The sequence below is a fragment of the Emydura macquarii genome, unplaced genomic scaffold (assembly GCF_026122565.2).
Source record: "Emydura macquarii macquarii isolate MOO-44397 ecotype Brisbane River unplaced genomic scaffold, CSIRO-AGI_Emac_v2 contig_1253, whole genome shotgun sequence".
Classification (NCBI taxonomy): Eukaryota; Metazoa; Chordata; order Testudines; family Chelidae; genus Emydura; species Emydura macquarii.
Genome location: NW_027131390.1, coordinates 55,998,800 through 56,017,895, shown reverse-complemented (window position 1 = coordinate 56,017,895; position 19,096 = coordinate 55,998,800). Strand labels below are relative to the sequence as shown.

Here is a 19,096-nt window from a genome sequence, read left to right as displayed (position 1 = left end):
ATTTGAACTAAATCAGGAGTCTGCAACATTTAAATCTGGAAGTACATTTCCTTAAGGTGTCATATGTGTGATTGTAGAAATGTCACCTTGTGGCTAAATGTGATTCTGCTGATGCCTGTAGTGCATCAGTTGATTTTAAATTCCTTTGCAATTTAAAATTCTTCTCTATTTGAAGGTGTGCATAATTTGTAAACTAATTAAAAACACAGATAACACCTGATTTATCACATGCAAATGTTAATATAGTATTAAGCATATTGATATACACACCAAAAGTCAAGAAATTGGTAACATTAACTTTACCATACTGAACGTTGATTTTGATTACTAGTTTGCCTGTTAAAAATATATGCAGTGTGTGCAACTTGGGTGAGTTAATCTTGGTATGAGATGGTTAACTTTTCAGTATCCCTCACGTTTGGGGGTAGGATTTTTGGTCATACTTCATATTAAGGTTCCATTCATATATAGTTTATAACTGGTTAATAAATTATTAATTATTTTAAATACATGGTTAATCAGTTGTTAGAGTCCAATAGGTCAATAACTTGCAGATAATCATCTATCACCTCTTCTATTTTGCTTATAGCCATCTATAACATATGCTATGCATAACTGTAATATGCATATAATATCTGTTAATCATTTATTCAGTTCTTTATTTTGTATAAAACTTTATTTGAATGTCAATGGGAGTTAGGTCCCTGACTCCTTTGGGCCCCTTCCAAAATTCCACCTACTGTGTTTAAATTCATAACCTTAAGATCTACATTTTTATACCATTTAATGTCCTTATATTGTAAGAAAAAGGAAAAATACTGCCTCTGCTTAGAGAGGTAGTTCTACTCTGAATAGTGAAAATGTAAAATCTGCACTCTGCTGCTCCACAGGACTGTTCTATATATGCATTCAGAGTCACTTTGTTCCTTTTAGTAACAAAAATAAGTTTTACTGTTTTAATGCTTTTTATTCCTGTTAGTACTGCAGAGCCAACACAGCTAAGCAGGAATGAGCTGAATTCCATTCCTCCTTGTGTATCATCAGCAGAATTGTTATTACTAAGTTCCAGTCAGTTATACTGTGCAAGCCCATTGAAGGCAAATGGATTGCACAGTTGTCACTGAGGACATAGTCTGGAGATTGGGCGGTTTCCAGATGTAACTTAACTGAGCTTTTCCTGAAGAATCTTTTATTGCTGGTGATATGTTAGAAGGAAAGAACCCAAGCTAAGTTTGCTAGGCTGGCAACTAAAAAAACACCTCTGAGCACACTTGATGCAGAAATCCTTGAGGCAATAAACATGGTACCCCAGAATTCCACTTTTTCAGTCACTTTTCAGGATAAACCAAACATTAACAATGTTAGGGCTTGCATGGGTGCTGTGGGGAAAAAAGAGCATATGGAGACGTTACCTGTTACGCTTGTGCAGGAGCTGGGTGCAGTACAGAATTGTTGTTCTCTTGATCAGTAGGCTCAAGACCCCGTAGCATTCCACAGCTCAATAAGGTGAGGCATCCAATGCCTCAGCTCCTATGCATAAGTGCATGACTCAACTTCCTGGAGGTCTTCGTGCCTTGGACATCATTGATAAGAACACTGTGGCTTGGCTTGACTTGACCTGATTGCATACACCAAATAAAGAATACTGCAAGACTGATATCTGGCAACAAGCACAAGCAGCAAAAGCTGCACCTTTCCAAAGTTAGCATTAAAGGCTATTGCTGACCAAGCTCCTCCTGTGCCTAGCTGAGCCATTCTCCTTAGATCTGTTCTGCTAAAGCAACTTCCTGCACACATCACATTTATAAACTACAAGCTTGTCTGTGCATTTAAACGTCCTAGAAAAGCTTTGGAGCTCATTAAGGTGAATGGGATAGGAAAGGGCAGGAGCTGACGTTTTGCTGTTGCTTAGTTTTTAAGTGGAGTATAATTTACAGGAAAGGATTTCTGATCACATTTTGAAGATCTTTGATGGGCTGAATTAATGAAGTGCCTTTTCAGCTGTGTGACAGGATGTTGAACACTTCACAGCATTCCTAGAAGCCGGATTTATTGGTCAGTTGTGCAAGCTTTTGTTGACTTACTTGTGGACTGTGACTGGAACAGATAGATTCACGCTTCCTGTTCCATTATTTCCTCTCAGAAAGATTCCAGAGATTGATATTAGACAATTGATCATCCATCTAAAGGCCCTTTTTTGAGGAAAATACTCTGTTCTGTGTGTAAGTGAAGCCACAGTGGGAGACTGATTTTACTGGGGCTACAGGGCCATCAAAATACAGCTCTACTTCTCTCTTATCTCACTATGATGGTATAGTTCCTTTATTGTCCTAGTACCTGGCAGATGTGGGCTTGAATGAGAGTAAACTGGGTTGCTGGTTAGAGAAGCATCTGTAAGGTGTGGTGGTGATGTGTTTTTGCTCCCATTATTGAAGGCATGTTCCTGCCTTTTGTAAAGAAGGTGTGTAATCTGATGCCCTTCTGGGTAACCTCATTGTACCTGGCTTCCCAGATAGCGTAACTGGCCCAAAAGACCAATTATTTATCATCTGTGTTTGGCTAGGCAATTGCAAACCTTTACTGTAAAGTTACTGTATTTATCACTAGACATCCTTCTACTAAGTAGCCTCATAGCTTTGTGACTTTCAGATTGGATTGCTACCACGTGCTGTAGGTGGAACTACTCATGAAGGCTCAGAAGCTTCAGCTTTTGCAGAATACGGCCCTTTACTTATATAATAGTCCTGGCTGCAGGGAGTACGTTGCACCTTTCTCTGCCATTATGATGGGCTTCCAGTTCACTTCTAGGTGCAATTCAAGATGTTTATTATGATCAGAAGAACCTTATGTGGTCTGGATCCAGGCAGGCTACCTGAGACTTCCTCTTTCTCTATGTAACATTATGATGGTTTGAGCTCAGCCTGGGCTCAAACCTGAACTCTGAGCTAAGAAACCCCTGAGATTTGAACATAGGGGAGGGCTAGAGGCAGGGAATGCTCAATGAAGGTTCTTTTTCTCTGGAAGATTGTTCTCTCACTGGTCTCACAAAGCCCAAATTTGCCCAAAATGGTGCAGCAGTTGTTATTTTTTCAGGCATTTGCCTGATGATAATGGTTGTGGAGCATGTTTTTAATACACCATTGTTTCAGCTTGTTCTGTATTTTATTTTCTAATGTAGTCTGGGATGTTGACTGAGAACTATGCAAAATAAACATACAAATGAAAGGCATTCCATCAGGCAAACCAACTCAGAGCCAGAGCAGGTTTTCATGGCCTTTTGGTAAAAATGTCTAAACACCTATACTGTTGTGGTGGAGGCGTACCATTGAGGGAACATGAGTACAAAATTTTCCTGTGTTGATACACCCAATCTATATTATAAGTTTAATAATAAATATTAGAAGGGGTATAATGCTGATATCAGCCAGCTTTTTAATACTGTGTGAAACTTTTTTTAACTTAGCCTGACCAAATAATAAATTGTCTCAAGTAACACTTTAAAAAAATAAAAAGGCCCCCCGAATAAACAACAGTTAAATGAAGTAATTGAAAAAAAATTACAGCAAGTCCAAACCTGCCACTTGTTAAATGATGATGTCCTCAAAATCACAATCCATTGTGTAATTCTCTATCATTATTATCTTGATCAGGTGTGTGGTGGAACAAATATTCCAAAATATAAGTGTCTTTTTATTATATGTAACCATTATTTTCACTGGAGAGAATAGAGTGAATGTATTTTCTCTGGTGTAGTTTATTCAGTCATTTTTTCTCTAGAGATAATTGAATGTTTTCTGTGGTTTAATGCTGTCAGGCCTGTACTCTGAGTTAACTTCCTGCACAGAGCAGATTTTTTTTTTTAACTTCTGGCAGGTGCTAAAATCCCTTCTGTCCTTGCAGCTAGAAATAGCAATGAGCATTTTGCCTCCCCATCCTCTGAGTTGGAGCTCCTCCAATAGCTAAAGACCCAGTACATTCTCTGTACAGACCAGCAGAGAGTAACTCTCTTAAACTTAATGAGAAGTGTTGCAGAGAAGAAATTTTACCTAGTATTTCTATCTGGGTCTTCAACCACCTCAGGAACTCTCAGAACATGTTTTTTTTAGCACAAATCAGACTTTCAAGGCTATTACTTTTATGCTTTTGAGGGTCAGTGATTTATCCATCTTCAAATCCAATTCAGCTGCTTTACTTCCCTACTTCTCTGCTGTCATGGTTAATTCAGCCCATCCTATTCTTCACTCTATCAACCCTGCTTTTTTTTAAATTTTGTGTTTTTAATTTTAAAGATGATAAAAGTTTGTTATAAAGACCATTATTCTCCTTCTGCAAGCATGAGTATTCACACACAATCTTAATGATATTTTTTTTGGGCCAAATTCAGCTACATTGTAAGTATTCACAACTCCATTGTCTTCAGTGGAATTGCACCCACTCTTGCCAGGATTGAATATGGCTCAAAAAAATAGAACCATTGACTTGGATAGAAGTAGATCCTTACTGTTTGAGAAGCCAGAGAGGCATCGGGGAAGGAAGATGTCAGGGAAACACTGTGTTTTGGTTTTTCTTAAGTCCAATAGCTCTCTTGCTGTCTCTGTCTCCCTTATCAGTCACATACTATGCTTCCATCACTGGGTTTACTATTGTACTATTTTACTACATTGGGCCCTTTTCAGCTTTCATCTTCAAAATCTTTGATATCTACTTTTCTAAGAGTCTGGCTGCATCTTTCCACTCTGAATCATTTCTTTTATGAGGTTTTCAATGTGCTCAAGTTCTGTGAAAAGTATCTGGTACTATAGCTTTTCTAGCCCATATATCTTCCAGGTCTTATAGTGCTGCAGCCCCTCTTGTTTAGCTTGCAGTCCAAAGAGGCTACTGCAGCCTGTGTACTGTATTTGTTTTCAAGTTGCTCTAGAATGGTTTGCAGAGAAACTGTAGCATCCCAGAGGGTGGAGTGGGGCAGGTGGTGGCTATGTTCTGCATGGCACTTGTTTTTTCTGTTCTATGGTTTTCTCATCTGTTTCCTGGTTGGGGTATAGATGAAGCCCATTGATGACCATCTGCAGAGCCTGGATGCTATGTGAGGTGCTGAGATATGAGGTGGCCTATGAATTCTCCTGTTTTAAGTTAATACATTTAGCAGATAGCCAACAACAAAGGTCAAGTGGAGTTAGTGTGAGGAATTTTTAGCCCTGAGCCTGCAGAGATGCTTTATTGTCATTTGGAGATGTGATGTAAGATGGCATGCAAATGGCTGACTGTGACTGGAGGATATGGAAAAAAACTGTGCTTGAATTATTTGTTCCTCCTCTTAGATGTGACCAGCAGGTCACCAAAAATAATTTCTAAAATATAATGATATTTAATAAATATTTATTTTAGTTGAAAAGTCTGAAATGAAGGGAATGGTCCAGGACAGTGGGTTTCAACCTGTTAACCATTGTGGGCCACATGTGCAGCTCTCTATGTATAATGTAAGCTGCATCCACACACTATATATATATATACACACACACGCACACGCGCGCGCGCTACCTGTATATCCATAAAGATGTCACATGGGCTGCAGCTGTGTGCTTATTGGGCTGCAAGCGGCCCACAGGCCATGGGTTGAGAACCACTGGTCCAGGTAGGGAACTAATTGGGTTCTGTGTTTTGGTACTGGAGAATAACCCTATTTATCAAAAGACTAGTTAATGGAAGGTCAGTTACAACTCCTGATGGCATGTCTTGCTCCCTCATCTACCCAAAATATATTTGTGTTTGGTAGGTTTGGATATCTCCAATTTTTTTAGAATTGAAGTTATACTGTAGATAATTGTGTTGTAATAACTGACCAAGGCTCAGACATTCAGAGTACTTTATCTACTATCTCAGATTGCTGACAAACACTCACTGAAGGCTGGTCTTGTGTTAGATCCTATGGTAAATCTGGTTGTGATGCAACCAGTGCACAAAACATTTCAGAGAGTGTCCTCGCCTACCACCATGCCAGAGTCCCTGACTGCATTCATTTTCTTGGGTACTGAACTGCAGTCAGATTGGTGAATAATCCTATTATTTCACCTCCTTTCCATGCAGAAAATTGGGGACTCGTACCGCGGCTATTGTGTGAGCGAGACAGAATTAGAGAGTGTTCTAACGCTACACAAGCAGCAAACACAAAGTGTGTGGGGGACGCGCCAGTCTCCAAGCCCAGCCAAACCTGCCACACGGTTGATGTGGAAATCTCAGTATGTCCCATATGATGGGATCCCTTTTGTCAATGCAGGTAACTAACTTTTTTTTAAAAAATAATTATTTTCAACGTTTCAACATCACTAGTTAGTTGGCCAAAAGAAGGACCGTAATGAAACTATACCTCAGTATTCTGGCAGAATGTTACTAGGTATTGGTAAAATCAAGGTACAAACTTGGGAAAGGATGGCTTAGTGGTCTAAGCTCAAGTTTGAAACATCTAGGTTCCTTGGAACTTAGGTTCATGGTCAAATGTAAGTGATTCAAGCCCTTTAGAGTTAGGTTAATTAAGCATCATGTGGGGGTCTTTTGAATGAGGCCTTAAAGAGAAGATCCTATCTGCTCTCCATTGACAGTGAAGTTTTCATGAGGGTGGTAACGGCTTGATCCATCAGCCTTTCTGACTTTTCTGGGGATCCTGCTGAAAACCTCAGGTAGCAGGAACTTATAAGGTATTTAAAATCACTCTAAAATAACCTTTCATAAAACTTAACCAGAGAGATGAATCTTCTAAATAAATGTGCAGACTTTCAAAAAATATGAAATCACAAACCAGTAGTCATAGAGCGAGTATTGTATGAGCGTGAGTGTGAATTTTAGATGTGAAACTGAAACTTTTAGATGTGAAACTGATCAACTCTCTTCTTGTTTAAATGGAACCTATGGGATATGATGCATTGTTGAATGCATTTGTCTGAGCTGAAAGTAACTGAAAAAGTGAAATGTCATCACCCATTTTAAAGCTAAGGCCATTCAACTATGAAGAGGATCAAGAATATTAAAGGGCAAATCCAGAAAAACAAGTTGTTTTTTCCAAGAGACACTTCAGATGGTTGTAGCAACTTGTGAGATTAGCTTAACAAATGGTTCCCCCAGAGAGAGTAAGGGGGAAAAAAGTGCTCAATTAGTATTTTATTTTGTTTTAAAAACGTGGATTAATTTAGTCTTTGTGAAGGTAAGGAGATAATATTGCCTGCTTTGGCCAGACAGAGAGTAAGGAGGCACTGTGTATACTTCCTATACACTACTCTACTAATGCATTTTACTTCTAGTCTACAACATGCCTGCTTTTAAAATCCTAGACTTCTTTTGAACAGAGGCTGCAAGTTAAAATGGAACCCTGATTTACCAAACTCCAGTTAACTGAACTTCCTAATTAATAGCTCTTCGGTCACACTTACTGAGATTCTACAGAAGTAGAGTTTTAGGCCTGCATAGGTCCTGAACTGTGTAGGACTGAAGTGCTGTTCTTGTGGAGCTCCTAACCTCTGCATAAGTGGAGTTATTCTTCATTCCCTGGCCTGCCTCTGCTTCTGCTGACTCAGTTAAGTTTGAAGAAGCTGGCCAACTTTCTGTATTGTAAAACAAAGCATCAATTACCCAAAACCTGATTTTACTAAGATTTTGGACACTTGAGACCTTGATAAAATTAGGGTCCCATCAAATTATTTTTGTCACGCATGAAAGCAAGGATGAAGTTGAAACTACCAAATTCTTTTTCATTAGTGACCTAAGCCAATATTTGATCCCAGATTTCTAGTGAGAAAAGTCAGTGCACTAGTCAACTATATCACCTCGTTCCTCTTTTGAATAGCATTTCTGTTTGTCTTGTTTTTTTTAGTATCACATGCTCATGCAGAGCAATATTGATCATCATTTAGAATCACTTCAGAAGTGTGACACATGAAAGATATCCCCTATTTCAAAGCTAGCAACTGGTATATAAAAATCAGGATGCTGGAGTATTTGGATTATGAACGGGAGGTGTTGGGGAACAGAATTCAACATTGTTCAGAACAAAAAAAGGTTCCCTTCCCAGCTCTGTGGCTACATCCATTACTTTACTCCTCTTTGTCATAAAGTCTGAATAAAAGAAACAAATTACTGTAATGAAGTTCCATAAATTTTGTGGAAATCTATCTTTCTTGAACAGTAACATTTATTTTGGGTACCATGTTGATGTAAAATTGGTTAACAGAAGAAATTGGAGTCAAACTCACAAACCTTAATGACCTGTAAGAAATCAATTGGCAGCATGGCTAAAAGACTGAATATGGCACAGGAAGTCAGGAATGCCCAACTTCTGATTTCAACTGAGCCTGAGATTTGCTGTATAATTTAGGACCAGATTTTGTCATCCCCTACTCATGTTCAGTACAAGCACTTACTCAATAAGTAGCCCACAAGACTACTCATTGTGTAACTAGTGCTAAAAATGACTAAAGGTGGCAGAATTTGCCTTTAAAACTGTCTGTGTTTCAATTTTCACCCCTGTGAAATGGTTATGATAATATTTAATTACCTACCTCCCAGGAGTTTTGTGAGGATTATCTAGTTTGGAAAGTGTTTTGAAAATGCGATGTGTTCCCTAAATGCTGAGTATTATTCTGGGAAAAACAGCCACTCTGTAACTCAGGACTCTACAACCCTGAACATGTGTTCTTTCAAGAAAGGTATGAAAATAAGTGCTTCAAATCTCTTCCCTCCTTGGAAACCTTTTGTGTTGTCATCTGCTGGCTGGAACCAATGGATGTTTGAATGAATAACAGAGCCAGTTGCTTTCTGTCCGCAGGAAGCAGAGCCATTGTGATGGAGTGCCAGTATGGGCCAAGGAGGAAAGGTTTCCAGCCCAAAAAAACTGGCGAGCTGGAAAACGCCACCTGCCAGTTGTACAAAGCTACTTGTCCAGCGCGGTAAGCATTAGCTACACAGCTGAAAATGGCAAGGCTGCCAGGTTTGGAGAAGCTGGTAACTGATAAATGAGAGCTTGCATCTCAAGAAACCTAATTGATAACTATGTGGTATTATAGTGATGTAGGTTTATAAAGATATTTTGTTTTGTCTCCCATACAATTAAGAGTTGATGCCCATTTAGAGGGAAGAAGGGATAAGTTCCCATGAAAATGGATGTGGCTAGAATCTGATAGGTCCTTTGAATCTGTTATTTTAGGGTCAATCCCACTTACCAGTGGTCCTGACAGTCTCTTAATCCACTTTGCTTGCAGGTTATAATTAAGCTGTAAACATTCATTCTGGGTTTAAATTTGATAGCATGTAAACTCCCAATCTGACAGCAAATATTTCAGTTTAGTTTAAGAGGAAAAACCCATTGTAATGTTTGGTTTACATGTAAGTCTTAACTCTAGTTATTGGAATACAGAATAGTTTTCAAACTAAAAGTTGGCAGGACACTAGTCCATAACGTCCATAATGTCCATTCCTTATTTGATGGGTGGGGGGAAGAGAGGACAAATAATCAAGTGACCAAGATTATCAATAACACGATCACTATTTTTTAAACAAAAATTTCATATAGATTTGTAGTGTTTGTATAGTACTTTGTGTACACATACAGCAGCTAGAATGATACAGTAGACCTGATCTGCAGCAAATTGGATCAATAATCAAAAAGCTAGAGTAGATTGAGAGAGATGGCAGTGATTCAGATAAATTAAATCAATAATATTTAAACCATTTGCAGCATATTGGACCGCATTGACAACAGATTTTGAGGACAAGACTTGCAAAAGTATTTTTGCCTCAAACTGCAGGCTCAAATAATCTCACACACAGTTTTACATCCACAGCTTCTTACTGATCACCTAATTAATTTCATTTGTACATTTTCAAACCTGATTGTGCCCCCAAATGTGGGGCTTAGCTGTCTAAATGGTATTAATTGTGCTATAATTTTAGGTGCAAAAATGGGGGCCCAATAAAGGCTGACTTGCCCTTAAAGCTCTATCCTCTTGGTTTCTTTTCACAGACTTAGTCATACTAGCATGACCCACACGATCTAATTTTAACAGATGTTCTATTTATCCAGGAATGTATAGTTCTTGCCGTTTACCAAAGATCTCTTCCTATCCAACTCCGGTGGCATCTTTTCTATCCTCATTCCCGTCTTGAGCTTTCTGCTGTCAACTTCCTGGGTTGCAGGAATGCCTCTGTACTCTTCTAGTTCACCTCTTATCTTACTAATCAATCCTCCAGAGTACTTCTGGGACTTCTCCATCCTTTGAACCTCTCTGCTTGTGTCTCCTGCAGTTTCTCTATGATAAAAACAATCTGAAATAAAATAGCTGATGTTTCTGCCTTTCCTGGAGGGAGAAGTATAAGGAAACTGGATTTTTTGTTTTGTTTTGTTTTTTCTTGGAAGGATCTATATTAAAAAGGTTCAAAAGTTTCCTGAGTATAGAGTTCCCACTGACCCCAAAATTGACAAGAAAATCATAAGAATGGAGCAAGAGAAAGCTTTCAACATGCTGAAGAAGAACTTGATAGATGCTGGAGGTGTCCTCAGGTGAAATTTCCACTTGTTTCTTTATCTTGACAAATAGAGGGAAAAAAGTTGTTTGTTTGACTTGTTTTAAAAGGCACTTCATTAAAATCTCTTGTAAAAGGTAGAAAACCATTCAAAAGGGAACTCCTAAGTGTTTTTATTAGTTGGTTTGCTAAATGTGTAACATGCTTTACTGTGGAAGTTATGTAAAAGATGCTTAACAATACAGACAGAAGTGCTTATAAAATTGTGGGCGTTACCAACAAAGAGCCAGACCTCTCCTATTCTGGATAGCTTTGTGCCCCAAAGGCAGCTGACAATAGGAGGATCACTCCCAGTATGGGACGATCCTTAGATGCTGTAAATTGGTGTAATGGCTTCTCCTTCACAACCTGCCTTCCCATGGCTGAGAGAAAAAGAAGGTGAGGCCAGAGCAGTCCTCTATTCTTGAGGCTGTTGGCACCCAGCACAAGGTAGCGGAGCTTCAGATCAGTTGCTCTTCTTTATGCTAGGGGACCAGAGTAGCGGCAGGAACGAAGGAACACAAGATGACTTTAAATCATCTTTGCACGCATACACGCACACACTCCCCTCTTCCCCCAGCTTCTGCCCCCCAGGTTGAATTGTGCTGAACATTCCTGATCCACAGCCAAGGATCTGAACCAGAATTTTTAAAATGTGAATAAACAAGTCATAGTTGTGACTTCTTTTTCGAGTGCTTGCTCTTGTCCTTTCCAATGTAGGTGTGCGCGCACCGTGTGCACCGTCGCTGAAAGCTTATTCCTAGTGGTACATGCTGGATTGTTTCTGGTGCCCCCTGGACTGGCGCCCTCATGGCATGGTATATAGGCAGCTGCCGACCTGCTGCCTCCCCACCTCAGTGACAGTTGCTGGAACGCTGTTGTTCTCTTCCTCTGCAAGTGATACACCTCAGTGGTTGTGCCTGTAATTAGATGGCTTAGGTATACTAATGAACCAATTCAAGCCTTACTTCTATAAGTTGGTAACCAAAAAGTGATCCGTCGTAGGAGATTTACAAGGATTTACCAAGGGTTTCCATTTAAATCATTGGAGAACTCCCTAGACCTGCCTGCATCTGTTTACCCTTGAGAGGACACAGATATAACCCTCCGCTCAAAGGATTGACAGTATAAGACAGTAATTTCTTCGAAAACAAAATGTCTCTTTATTAAATACTAATTTTAATACACTTGGATTTTTAAATTAAAAATCAACACAAAAGTAACATATGAAATAAGCCACTTAAGACAACCAGACCCGATACTGAGCACCTCCTCAGTTAGGAGCACACCGACTTCCATCAGAGAACCACAAAGAGTCGGGTATTCCTGGAACCTAGACCATCCAGCACCGTGACACTTCCCCAGTGGCCAGAAAGTCGGCACTGTTCCCCATCACCAGTGCCAAAGAAGAATTAAAAGAAATCTGAACGGGAACACTCCCCAACAAGAAAGAACTTGGAGAGAGTGAGATCTGTGACGGACCACTCTCGACAGCTGTCAGCCAGCCATCACCGTTGACTCTGGCCCCAGAAGAGGACCTGTTCAGTCCAGTGCCCATGAACTCCCTGCTGAGGATGAGCCATGAAGGAAATTCAGCCCTGGCAGCACCATCAACTCCAGAAGCATACAAGGCAGTGAGGAGTCTCTTGACCCTCCAAGCACTTACATCTCCTTCGAGCCGTGGCCCACAAATGACACCTCTGACACAAGAGGCCGCCTCAATCTTGGGGGCAAGCTGGCAATGATGGTGATGCACCGACCCTCATCTCACTTAATCTCATGAGTCTCGATGCCGCAGCAGCTAATGGTACAGCGCGGGTCTCAACACTGCTCCAGGTCACAGCATCACTCAGCATTGCGGCACCAATACACTGCACCAAGGGACACGGCGCCTCCCTGATCACACAGAAGTGTCTCCTCTGGTTTGGTATCCCAGGCAGAATCGGATGGGTCATGATGGCACATGTACTGAGCAGGCCAGAGATATGCAGCAACATCCCAGGGACCTGTCCCGCCATATGACTCCCCACCCAGTGGCAGATGCCTCCTCAGTGGCCAGTGTGGGCATGGTGGACAACCCAGGCCTTTCAAGGCTCCCACACAGCTCGTTTGCATTCAGTATCCTCTGAGGCAAGAGCATCCCTTCCACCCTCATCAGAGAGGAGCCAGTGCCAGAAGCGGAGGTGATGGAGATCTGTGGTACCCCTGTGGGGGACCCGCCACCACTGGAGGAGGTCCAGGACCCCAGAGCTATCCTGACCACCCTGTCCTCCTCCCTGGATGAAGCAATTGCTTATATATCCATAGTTTCAATGCCGGACCATTACAAAGCCCACCAGGAACTCTTAAAGAGAATGGCCCAAAATCTGGGCCTGAAGATGGAGGAGACTGATGACTCTGTTCTGGTCTTGGTGGACATATTGATATCCCCAATAAGGGTCATGTGGCAAATTCCCACTTCCCTTAAGCCCACAGCTAAGCAGGTCGAGAGGAAGTTCTTTGTACCACCGAAAGGGTATCGGTATTTGTACACACACCCTCCCCCAGGTTCCCTGGTCATGGCCACAGCCAACGATTGAGAAAGGCAAAGGCAGCAGGGTCTGTCTCGAAAAGCTAAGGAAGTTGGACCTGGTAGGAAGGAAGATCTATTCCACTGGAGGTTTCCAGTTGAGGATATCAAACCAGCAGGCCCTTGTAAGTCGCTACAACTTTAATTCCTTGACAGCCACGTCTAAGTTTAAAGACCTCCTAACATCAGAGTCCAGGACCGAGTTCACGGCTTTGGTGGAGGAAGATAGGACTGTAACCAAGGCATCCCTCCAGGCTGCTTTGGATGCTGCGGAGCCATGGCCACAGCAATGGTGATGAGCCGCAGCTCCTGGCTCCAGTCATCAGGCCTGCCCTACAAAGTACAGCTGACAGTGCCGCATCTGCTGTTCGAAGGTAACTCCCTCTTCTCCGAACAGATGGATGCACAACTTTATAGTCTGAAGGACTCTTGTGCCACTCTAAAGTCTCTGGGCCTCCACACATCGGCCCCTTCCCAAAGGCACTGTAAGCCCCCATCTTTGGGCCATTTACATCCGCCACAACAAAGGCAGGACTTCAGGCGACAGCAAAACAATGGCTTTAGGAGGAGGCACCGTCATCATTCCATATCGGCTCCCGTTGCTACAGCCACAAGGCAACCTTTGGGCCCTAGGAAGAACTTTTAAAAGTGTAATTGGATGCGACACACCAGTCCAGAACCTGGATTTTACTCCTATTTTTGGAAACCATATATCTCACTTTTACTGGGCATGAGTCAACATCACCTTGGATTGCTAGGTGCTCTGTACGGTAGAAGTGGGATACACCCTTCATTTCTTGTCTACCCCTCCTTCCTACCTTCCCTTCCTGTCCCTCTTCAGGGACCTTTCTCACGAGAGACTTCTAACCCAGGAGCTGCTGTCCCTCCTAAAGGTGGGAGTGGTGAAGGAGGTTCCTACTGAGTTAAGAGGCATTGCAGACAGCAATTCTGGGCCTCAGGGCAGAACAGTCAATGGCTCCCACCACCTTAGAAAGGGAGGGCTGAGGTATACGACCATGGGCAGTGGATGAAGCTTTCCCTTGATAGGCTAGCTCTCCATCCTACGGCCCCATCCACACTCCATTCCACTCCATCCCAGATCCACTCACCACCCCATCCATTGCCTCCCTTTCTGCCCCCTCTTGGTGGTCCTCTTCTTACTCGTTTACACCTACTCGACCCCCCAGCAGTGAGCAACAGCGGAAGGAGGGGAGGATGGATGCAGTGAACAGCGGTGGGGGAGGAAAGGAGAGATGCATGCAGCAAGTGACAGTAAAGGGGCTGAACGGAGAGGAGAGATGCAGTTCCAGCAAGGCCAAGTGGGGAAGGGAGTGTGTAGAAGGGGGTGGGAGGGGCTGAGCAGGGACCAAGGGGGACTTGGCGATGAGAGGGAGTAGGACCAGGTCCCAGGTTGGAGTGGGCCTGAGGCGGAGCGGGGGTGGACTGTGGGTGAGGCCACGGGTGGAAGAGGCAGGACAGGGAGCTAAACTCCCTGAGAGGGAGCTTCACCCACCGCCCATGGCCTGGGCTCTTTTAAAATTTCCAGACCCCTGGGCAATTGCCCCCTTTGCCACCCTTTCCTACCTCCCCCTCAGTGTGCCTGACCAAACCATTTTGGAATACCACTCAACTCTTCATGGGAATTGTGGAAAGAATGAAAGGGGATTCAGTCTCAGCTCAGAGAATCTATTCATGGATTACAACATGCGTACACACATGCTGTGATCTGGCAAAGGTTTTGCCTCCTCACCTAACAGTGCATTCCATGCGGTCACAAGCTTTGTCAGCAACCTTTGTGGCACATGTCCCGGTCCTGGACATCTGCAAGGCAGCGACCTGGTCATCCATCCATCCATCCATCCACCTGCTCTCTATACATTATGCCATCATGCAACAGGCAATGAGTGACTCTGCCTTTAGAAAAGCAGTCCTACAGTCCGTATCAATGCGGAACTGCCATCCCACGGCTAACTCACTGCTTAGGAATCACCTATATTGGAATGGAATGAGTAAGCACTCAAAGAAGAAAAAACGGTTACAAACCTTTCTGTAACTGTTGGTCTTTAAGTTATGTTGCTCATGTCCATTCCAAAATGCACCCATCTGCCCCTCTATCGGACTAGCAAGCAAGAAGGAACTGAAGGGATGGTGGGGCAGCAGCTGCCTATATACTGCGCCAAGGGTGCTACTCCAGGGAGCACCAGAGCCAACCTAGCTCATACCACTAGGAAAAAGTTTCCAGTGACTGTCGATGCGGCATGTACACATCTACATTGGAATGCACATGAGCAACGTATCTCGAAGAACAACAATTACAGAAAGGTTAGTAACCGTTTTTTCTGTGAACAGTCTGATAGAGAGACCAAAAGACCGGGTTTTTTTCCTACAAATCCTTATTCATGTGGGTAGAACATATGTGCATAGATCTATTGATGGATTATTCATGAGTAAAGGGTTGCACTACTAGACCCATTTACATTATTTGCATGTGACCATAGTGAATGGGGAAAAAAGGGAACATTAATAATTTTTGGTGAAAGGTAATGTCAATTTCAAGAACCAAATTAAAACTTTCATATACTGAAAACAGTCAGGCAATCTGGATTAGGGCTGATGCTCATAATGGTCAAGTGTAGCTGGGATCTTCATAAAGGGCTTGATCTTCCACACTTGATTCACCTCTGTGAGCAAAATCCAGGCCATAGTCATGCAGTGACAGAATGTCTGCACAGGAATGGTCATAGGTTGTGGAAATTTTACAACGTTATACTCAGTTAGGGGACTGAAACAAGCTGCTATTTTCCAGGGAGAAAGCAGGGTTAGAGAACCCAAGAGATGTGATAAATCAGCACATCTCCTTGGCAGGCTCTGTGTAGCCCTGTTGGAGCCCTAACTGCATGTAAAAGCAGCTCCCTCTGGTGAAGGGCAGCAGCAGTACCACTGTTTGCCCTTGCTGAGGAAGGAATGTGTATTATACCCCCCGCCCTCGCTTGCAGAGGTGAATCAAGCCCCTATATATGCTTATAATACTTCAACAATGTCTACACTTGTCACCAAATTCAGTGGCAGTCGATGGGAGATACGCAAGCTACTCTATGTAGAATAGCTTGCCTATCTTCTGTTGACTTCCTAACTTCTACTTACTGTAGTGTCTTCAGTTCGCTGTGCTGATGGGAAATGCGCTCCCATCGCCGTAGCATTACTCCACCTGGCAGAGATGGATTAGTAACATCAGTTTCTGCCCAGTCTTTCTGTAATGATTATACCACATTCACTATAAACTGTCCCACCGTTTTCCAAAAAGAAAAGCATACCTGGACCCTCCATGTTTGGGATACACTGTCCATTGTATCAACTATATTTATCTATTTCATCTGCATATTGGTCAGAAAGCATGTGCTGTCAAAGCATTGATTAAAATGCCTCCCTTATGGACTGATTCAGCACCCTGTGCATGTCTGCATTGCCATTTGGAGATCTGCGTTTGATTCCCAGTTGATTCTCTCCATCACTGGGCCATCTGCATTGGGGAGTACTACAGAGCAATATGTGGAGCTGGTGGAGTGGGAGCGGAAGAAAATCTCATCTAGATCAATAGCCACTTTACTTGTCAATTGAAGAGAGTCGCTGACAAAAGGAGAAAGGATGGTACTGCTGGTGCAGTACAGAGATACAGTTAGAGGGGGTGGCTCAATGAAAATTCCATTCAGAGCCCAAGCCAAAACTGCTGTACTGCAGTATTATACACTTTCATGGAAGCTTTGGGGCATAGATTTAAAGCTTCTTGAAATAACATTGTAATCTGGGGGAGTTTTTTTGTTTTAGGTTTGTACTCAAAACAACTGTAAAAGCTGGTTGTTACTTTAACTATGTAGGTGTTTGATGACATACAAGGCAGAAATAGTCACTGTCTGTATCTGGGGGAGGGAGAAAGCTGTGTATGCTAGTAATGAATGCTGCCAGTTGTATATATACAAGTCCTTTTGATGGCCTGGTTAGAGGATCTTCATTCAATAGCATTATTCCCATCCTGGGGAAGGATTTAAATAAGTGATTTTGTTTTACTCTCTTTGCTTTGGAATTGTACCTGGAAACTCTCCTCCTTGTCAGATGGTATGTGCAGTTACCCACCCAGCAAGCCCACCAGTATCATGAAATGGAGACCTCCTGCCTCCCTCCTTCACCATCCGCTTTCCCCATATTATCTCCTGAGGAAGAGGAAGATGCAGTAAGAGATGAGAACTGTACATTACCCTCCCGACTTCACCCACAAGTAGCGGATAAGATCCGAGAACTGGTGTCTCAGGGAATAGAACAAGTCTATGCAGTGAGGAAACAACTAAGGTATAGCATAATCTATTCTGCTAACTGTACTGCCTTTTTTCCATAGCACTATATCAACTATGCATTCAGTTAATTGGACTTGCCGCTATGAGACAATTCTGATTTTTCATGAATTTATCCCAACATATAGCATTAGCTGAATTTATCCCCACATGTGACATTAGCATCTCAATTTTTACTGGTCTTTACCTTAGATGTAACTATCTGGTATTTCAGCTCCTCCCACTGCTTCAGACCAAATCACCACTTAGTGCTGCTTTTCTTCATAGTATTGAAAATGTACATTTTACTGGGTTAGCTCTGTAAAATTTCCAGGACAGAGGAGCCAGGTCATGGGATCTACTAAGTTGTTCTTATCTTATAATTCTTAACATGTTTGGAACATATTTGAGGGCAGAGACGGGTGGCTATAGAAGAAAGAGAAAAACCTAGTATTGTAAGTGTGTTTTAACTTTTGAAACCCCCTTTTATGCCCCTCCCATTTCCAATACTCGACAGAAAGTTTGTGGAACGAGAATTATTCAAGCCTGATGAGGTGCCAGAGAGGCATAACTTGTCCTTCTTCCCAACTGTGAATGACATCAAGAACCACATCCATGAGGTGCAGAAGTCCCTGGGAAACGGGGAGATGGTGTATAACTCAGAAAGCATCCCAGCAACGGTATTATTGGAGCTTTGCTCTCTCTTCTCCTTCTTTCTTTCTGAATCTCTGAGATGAATCCCTGAAGCCCTTACTTAGGTTTTACTGCTTGGCCCTTACTCAGCCAAAGCTCCCACTGACTTTGTATTCCTACTAGTTAAAGTTTCAAAGGAAGTTATGCCTGAGTAAAGATAGATTAAATTTAGGCCTTTAGTAGTCACATATTATCAATATATTGCTAACTGTTGATAATTTGTGCACTACTGAGGCACATAATGAAGACGTGAATTTAAGGCAGTGTAGTGAAAGAAATGAGGATAGCATTCAGAGGTCCTGAGTTTCAATCCTTGGTCTACCACCATAAGTGCTGGAACTAAGGGTGCTAGGGGTTCTGCCACACCCCCTGACTTGCAGTGGTTTCCATCATGTATAGTTTGGTTCACTGGCTCTCAGCACCCCTACTATAAAAATTGTTTCAGCACCCCTGTGTACCACAGTGTGGCCTTACGGAAGTCACTTCACAAGTCTGTCTCGCTTTCCCCATCTGTAAAATGGGGATGAAACTTACCTGTCTACTTCATGTGGAGTAGTTAATGTCTGTACAGTGTTTTGAATGTGTAAAGTGCTATATTAATGCTAAGTACTATTACTCTACTATATAGTAAATGTGTCTAAAAGTAAATACAAAATATAAATCTTTACAAGTGCACAGTACCTCAAATGTATGTTGCCCCTTAATTTTCTTCTCGTCAAGGGAGTAATTTAGGGTAAGTATTGACAATGATTTCTCCAATTGTAAGACAGGATTTTTTTTATTAGCTATGAAGGTCTTGCCAAGGCACTGGAAAACTCAGTTCTGCCAGAGAGCAATGTGGACAAGATTTTATGCTGTTTGATATAGGCTGTTGTGATAGACAGGCCCTCCTCTTCCGCCCTCAAGTGCATTTGGTCCTGGAAATTGGATGCATGTTTAATATTTAGTCTAGAGGTTAACATTA

The 19,096-nt window shown here is 42.1% G+C and overlaps 2 protein-coding genes across 2 annotated transcripts in view; one reads left to right on the top strand and one right to left on the bottom strand.

The window, feature by feature from the left end:
• ICA1L (islet cell autoantigen 1 like) overlaps positions 1 to 19,096 on the bottom strand; it is a 427,480-nt gene that overhangs the window by 110,076 nt on the left and 298,308 nt on the right. The gene's annotated exons all lie outside the window — the stretch shown is intronic.
• Positions 1 to 19,096, top strand: part of CARF (calcium responsive transcription factor) — a 59,480-nt gene that overhangs the window by 17,499 nt on the left and 22,885 nt on the right. Inside the window, exons 6-10 of the mRNA XM_067548879.1 lie at positions 6,085 to 6,274; positions 8,813 to 8,933; positions 10,400 to 10,543; positions 17,225 to 17,458; positions 17,957 to 18,119. Coding sequence (XP_067404980.1) covers positions 6,085 to 6,274; positions 8,813 to 8,933; positions 10,400 to 10,543; positions 17,225 to 17,458; positions 17,957 to 18,119 — 852 coding nt within the window. The remainder of the gene's footprint in view (positions 1 to 6,084; positions 6,275 to 8,812; positions 8,934 to 10,399; positions 10,544 to 17,224; positions 17,459 to 17,956; positions 18,120 to 19,096) is intronic.